At 37.6% G+C, this 6,395-nt stretch overlaps 1 protein-coding gene across 1 annotated transcript in view; it reads left to right on the top strand.

Moving 5' to 3' along the window:
* The window catches only part of LIPM (lipase family member M), a 20,566-nt gene that overhangs the window by 10,342 nt on the left and 3,829 nt on the right, over positions 1-6,395 (top strand). The window contains exons 3-7 of the mRNA XM_011361612.1: positions 323-521; positions 1,399-1,508; positions 3,952-4,088; positions 4,227-4,373; positions 5,698-5,769. Of these exons, the coding sequence (XP_011359914.1) occupies positions 323-521; positions 1,399-1,508; positions 3,952-4,088; positions 4,227-4,373; positions 5,698-5,769 (665 nt within the window). The remainder of the gene's footprint in view (positions 1-322; positions 522-1,398; positions 1,509-3,951; positions 4,089-4,226; positions 4,374-5,697; positions 5,770-6,395) is intronic.

Raw genomic sequence — 6,395 nt, 5'->3', positions numbered from 1 at the left:
GAGGCACCCGGACAAATCTAGTGATAATAATAACTACACAAATAAAAAAATAATAGAAAATGAACTTCGATTCTTTCTCTATGTCAGACATTGTGCCATCTACTCCTTGTGCATTATTTTATTTAGTCATAACAAAAATTCTATCTTTCTGGTGAGGAAATCCAAACATAAAGGTTAAGTAACTGATCTAGATAATCAAGCTAGCAAGCAGCTGAATCAAGAATTGGACACAGGTTTGTCTAACTTGAAAGCCTTTGCATATTAGGAGGTAACAAGAAAGGTGGAAAATATTTCCGACAGTTGAAATTCTCTTTTTTTGTAGGTCCCAGGCCTGTGGTGTTACTGCAGCATGGCTTGTTTGGAGATGCTAGCAACTGGATTTCCAACGTGCCCAACAACAGCCTGGGCTTCATTCTGGCAGATGCTGGTTTCGATGTGTGGCTGGGGAACAGCAGGGGAAGCCACTGGTCTCGGAAACACAAGACTCTCTCTGTAGACCAAGATGAGTTCTGGGCTTTCAGGTATATGAAAATCTTAAGAGTGGAGGTGGACATAGGTGTCTTTGGAAGAACTGGGTAAAAATTATGGCTTCTATTATTTGGGTAATTTACTTTGGTTGGCTCATCAATATCTTAATATGATATCCCCCAATTATCTTAATTGATTAGTGATTCTTTCAGGGAAGTGGTGGGGAAAAGCAGGTTTGAGTTCCTCAAGTAAAATTTTGCATCCGGTGAATGGGTTCAGAATGGTGGTTGATGTCAGGTAATCGAGGCTAGAATAAGAGAAGTATACAGCTATTTCCTTATAGATGGAAATCTTGGGACTATCTCTTCTGCAATTTTTGACAAAGACTAGTAACCCCAGGAGGAGGTGAGAACAGGTGACATTAAAGCTGCTAGGAAACTATTAAGCCTTAGGGATTATCAGTTTGACTAACACATTTCTCACATTCTTAGAAAATATTTTTAATACTTTTATTTAAATTACCTCTTGACATTGAATCTGCTCTTTATCCATTTCATCAGAGAAGGGCCCCTACTGTAGCATCTTTAATACTTTTCATATAAATGAATCTGCATGACCCTGTGCTACTCTGCTAACAGAATCATAGTACACCTCTACTAGAAGGTAGGTCATGTGCTTAGTAAATATTCATTGAAGATGATTATCTCTCTGTGATGACATCTGGAGAAAACAGAAGTTTGCTAACAACCTGTGACCCCAGAGACACCCATGCATCACAGGTTTGAAACAAGTCTATCTTGAGTGCTCTGAGGGGCACAGTAATGAGCTGTTGGGGCTGACAGCTCCAGGGCTTGTTCAAAAACCCCAGGGGATGTTTTTGTTTGTTTCTGATTGTCATTTTTCATATAATTTTGTCTCTTCCTCTTGTAGTTTTGATGAGATGGCTAGGTTTGACCTTCCTGCAGTCATAAACTTTATTTTGCAGAAAACAGGCCAGGAAAAGATCTATTATATCGGCTATTCACAAGGCACCACCATGGGTAGGTTCAAATAAAAGCAGGTTTGTATACTCAGAAGAAATGTGAGCATATGGTGTATGGCTCTACCTGGGATCAGTCATCTCACACTTCACTCATCTGGCCTCATCCTCTTCAGTGACGTTAAAGACTCGAGGAAATGGAAACGTAATTGAAGGAGGCCTCTGGTATGGTAGGTAGAGCAAAGGCTTTGGTGTGAGATGGATGTAGATTTAAACACTAGCTCCACCACCTCTTAGGTAAATGTCATTGAGCAAATTATTGAATCCATCCGTCTCAGTTTCCTTATCTCTAAAATGGAGATAATAGCTCCCCCTTATGGGAGTTAGAAGTAATGAACTATTGAATATGATGATACATATAAGCTCTGTGAAGACAGGGATTTTCTCAAAAACACAAAGGTGAGAGAAGTTCCTGGCACATAGTATGCACTCAACAAATGCACTGAACAAAAGAAACCATGAATTCAGTATCTGGCACATAATAGGTAATCAATAAACAGTAAGTATTGTTATCATACTATAAACAGAACTAATGGGGGAGTTTACTCGTCTCTTTCTTTCTTTCTTTCTTTCTTTCTTTCTTTCTTTCTTTCTTTCTTTCTTTCTTTCTTTCTTTCTTTCTTTCGTTCTTTCTTTCTTTCTTTCTTTCTTTCTTTTTTCTTCTAATGCCAATGTCTGCAATTATGTGCTGGTGTCTTTTGGCTTTTGATGAATTTGTGAAAACAGTAACTCATGGCCCCTACAACATACAGATCAACTACTTGGGAAGATGGTAGTGGAAACTGGCTATTCTGGTCCTATATTGGACCAAAGTCAACAGGAAAATGTGCTTGGCTTAGATTAGGATGAAAGATCAGGAGAGGCATGGTGTGTGCCATGAAGAGAAGGCGCTCTAGGAAAAGCCGAGAAGAGTTCTTTACCATCACTCTGAGCCAAACCCAAAGTTGAAGGCCAGGGTAAGGGATTCTAAGGAGACAGGTGAGCATTCACTTATTCAAACTCAGGATACAAGCTCATTTGGTTCATTTTTAATTGATGCACTCTAGTAAATGAAAAGAGTATGACTTTCACATTTTCCTTTCTGGATTTTTCAGTAACATTAACTTATTTTAGTGATGTGATATCTCACCCTTCACTTCACAGAAAGTTAAAGTGTTATGCCTACTCCTCCTCTAATATCCACAGGCAGATCTTTAAAAAATTGTTCAATTTGACATGAAGGCAAAGGTGCTAATGATGAGGTTAAATGCTATTTTGAGGAGGAGGGGAGAAAAAAACATAGGATTATTCTATTAGTCAACCATGGAGCTGTTTATGTGGAGAACTTGAACTTGCTTTGCATAAAGTGTTGCTGGGAGAAGTTATGTAGGGTTCTCAGATCTTGACATTTGAGAGGGGTTTTATATAGTCAGAATCAAGCTGGAATATAGCAATGTATTTTCATGTATTTTCAACCCAGTTCTATTGATGGTATAGTTGAAAGAGCAAGAGCTAATACTAAGTCACTCTTGTGCCTACCTTTGCACGTGGCTGACAAATCGCATGAATAGAAAAGAAGGGAAAGAATTCACTCACCTTCTTGGAACTAGACAGAAGTCATGTGATTCCAGTTTTTTTTCTTAACCCAGCTTCCTTTCTCCCAACCTGCAACTATCAGCCTAGACAGAGAGTAGAGGGCTCTTTTGAAATAAACACACGGTATTTCAAATATAATGACCATGACTTGGCTTGATACAGTAGCCTTTTTCTCCCAAAGGATCCACAGGGACTGTCCCTGTACAGTGCTAATTCAGGGAATTTGACTCTATTTTATAGGTATAGAAACTGAGGCACAGACTGACTTAACCAGCATCCCACATCTAACCTATGGCAAAAATAAGAGTTAGAATCCAGTTCACTAGACAACTTGTCTACTGGAATATGCTATAATTTAGGTTTCAGAAAAAATAGAAATCAAGGAAAACCAACAAAACTCTGCTATCTCAATACCCATTATGTTATAGAACATGCTTGTTAGCAATAAACAAGGCTATTTCTCTAATTCTCATTTTCTTTTACTGTAGAGATTTATTAAAAATATCTCATGAGTTTGAGAATTAAATAAGAACCATGAAAGTCACAAGCAAATTGTCTAGCATGTAGTTACCTCTCAATATGTATATATTCTCAAAGTCCATATTATTGTACTCAATAATTTAATTCAATAATTCCATGAGATATCTACTGGATATCAAATAAACTAGACTAGGCAAACTGTGAAGCACTGTCAGAGAGAACACAAAGAAGTTTTCACTGCTGTTGTTTTTCTTCCTCAAGGAGTCTATAATTTCATGGGTATTAAGACACAGTCACACGTAACTACTGAAGTATCTTGACAAAAGTAAAATAAGCATTTTATGAGTTCTGGGTAGAGTATCCACTCTAACATATTTCTTTTCTTGTAGGCTTTGTTGCATTTTCCACCATGCCAGAGCTGGCTCAGAAAATAAAACTGTATTTTGCCTTAGCACCCATAGCTACTATTAAATACTCAAAAGGCCCTGTGATCAAATTTTTGTTGCTACCTGATATGATGCTTAAGGTATGTGACTCCTCAGAAAATTCCTTGTCTGCGTACAAGAGTCTTCCAACCCAATATGCTAAGACTCACACTTTTCAATTAGAGCCACTTCTTTTTACTATAATGTAATGACTACTATTTCATTTCATATTTTCATAGGGATTGTTTGGCAGGAAAGAATTTCTATACCAGACCAGATTTCTTCGCCAGTTTTATATTTACCTTTGTGGCCAGATGATTATTGATCAGATTTGTAGTAGTATCATTTTACTTTCAGGAGGATTTAACATGAACAATCTGAACATGGTAAGTGGGAACCTAGTAAATTCTCAGTTTCCCAAAGCAAAGTTAGGAGTTGTTAGCCTTACTGTTTGAGTGTGAGCTATTGCCAATGAAGACTTATAGAAACGTAACCCCAGTAATTTAGTTTTCTCCAAATCATACTAATATGTGGGAAATGCTTTAACATGGGGTGAGGCCAGGTTAATGTAAGAGCATTGCGAGATATTAACTTCATAAGTTGTAGATAGAAGAGATTTGAAAATAGCTTTATACAGTGTATCAGTAACATATGAAAAAAAGTGATTAGAATCCAGTAGTCAAAAGAGAGAAATGCATGCATCATCCACCTCTTCTTTCTACTTAGGACTTTCTGGTTTGTACTTTAAGTCCTTTGATAGGATATCTGAGAGTTTCAATTTCATTTAGGCATAGCTACCAGTTGATAGGTATCACAGCGTGAGTTCCCAGGAAGCATACTCTGTGATGGAAATTAGTACGCAGAGTGACTTTGGGTCATGCTCTTGCGATAACACCTAGAGAAGGGAAAGAAACAGTATTGGGTAGATGAAAAGGCAAACTGTGAAGCACTGTCAGTGGGAGACTCAATTAATTCTACAGGGATCTGTGAAGATGGGATGACCCTTCAGAGTTGTTCCAAGTTAGAGTGAAAGGGCTGGATCTTTGTACCTCCACATCAAACAGTCATTTAATGCAGATGATGCCAGTAAGAGGTGATAGATTGGGCAAGGCAGCTCTCCTGGGGCAATCCCCCAAAGAGGCCCAATAGTAGAGAGCTATCTGCCAGCAGCATTCCTGGAAGTTAGAAGAATACATCTTTAATTCCTGATGATTTTTCTTCTTTTTTTTTTAAAAAAAAATAATATAATTAATAGCTACCATTTGATAAGCATTTATTATGTGCCAAGCAAAGTTATTCTCTGTAACAATCCTATGAGACAAATATTGTCTATATCCCCACTATACAGATTAGTATCCTGAGATTTAGTAGATTAAATAACTCTCCCAAATCCACCTAAAACTTAAAGGGCAGAGCTAGGATTTGAATACAGGCCAATTCTAAAGCCTTCATCTTTAATTACTCTAGTAAATTTTTTTAAGAAATCAGATCTCTAATAAAAAGCTATTCTCAGATTAAAAAAAAAAATACAGGTGTCCAGGCACACATTTAGTGGTATTTTTAAATTTATGTGCATGTGTATATTACTGTTTCATCATGAAAAATTGCTCATAATTCAATTTAGTCTGACACCCCGGGGATTTGGTCTTGATGAGATACATATCTTATAAGTTTTTCCATGTCCCACAAACCACTCATGCTTTGTTACAGAGCCGAGCCAATGTATATGTCGCTCATAGTCTTTCTGGAACATCTGTGCAAAATATCTTACACTGGAGCCAGGTAAGAATGTTGAATTTTTTGTTTTCCTCAAGTAAGGGTCTTTGTTGTCTGGAATAGTCAAAGGATGCCCTTTTGACAGTCCATGGGTTACTTCACATTTATTTCAAGATACATATGATCCAGAACATTGAAACTTTTCAGGAGATGGGCAGAAATTGTTGGCCCATGGACATCTTTAGTGGACCTTAAAAGTGTGAATTCAGATGGTCCCAGCGAGACCTTTCTGTCTCTAGCCACCTCAAAATGAGGTTGCAGAAGATCATTTTTTGGCTCCTCCAAGAGCATGGTCAAGTAATAACAAACATGCTAAGGCAGAACCTAATTACCCAAAGGTTTCACAGGGGTCCTTCTTGCAGCAGACTACACCTGCAATGCAGGAGGGAAAGTCCTGATTACCAGTCACATGAACTAAGGGCAGGTCTAGGTAAGACATTCAGAACTGATTCAAGGACAATATGAATGCTAATTATTCTTTTACATATGAAGAAGCACTGAACCTAATAATATTGCTCATTATAGATGATAACACAGTGTGACAATGATTGGCTGTGGAGATAAGGATGGATTTAGGGCCAGAGCTAGAGCATAACTAACCTTAGATTCTATTAAAAATACCATTTTGTTTT

This window comes from Pteropus vampyrus, unplaced genomic scaffold (genome assembly GCF_000151845.1).
Source record: "Pteropus vampyrus isolate Shadow unplaced genomic scaffold, Pvam_2.0 Scaffold68, whole genome shotgun sequence".
Classification (NCBI taxonomy): Eukaryota; Metazoa; Chordata; class Mammalia; order Chiroptera; family Pteropodidae; genus Pteropus; species Pteropus vampyrus.
The sequence above is the reverse complement of the archived record's forward strand: the minus strand, read 5'-3'. Positions and strand labels throughout refer to the sequence as shown.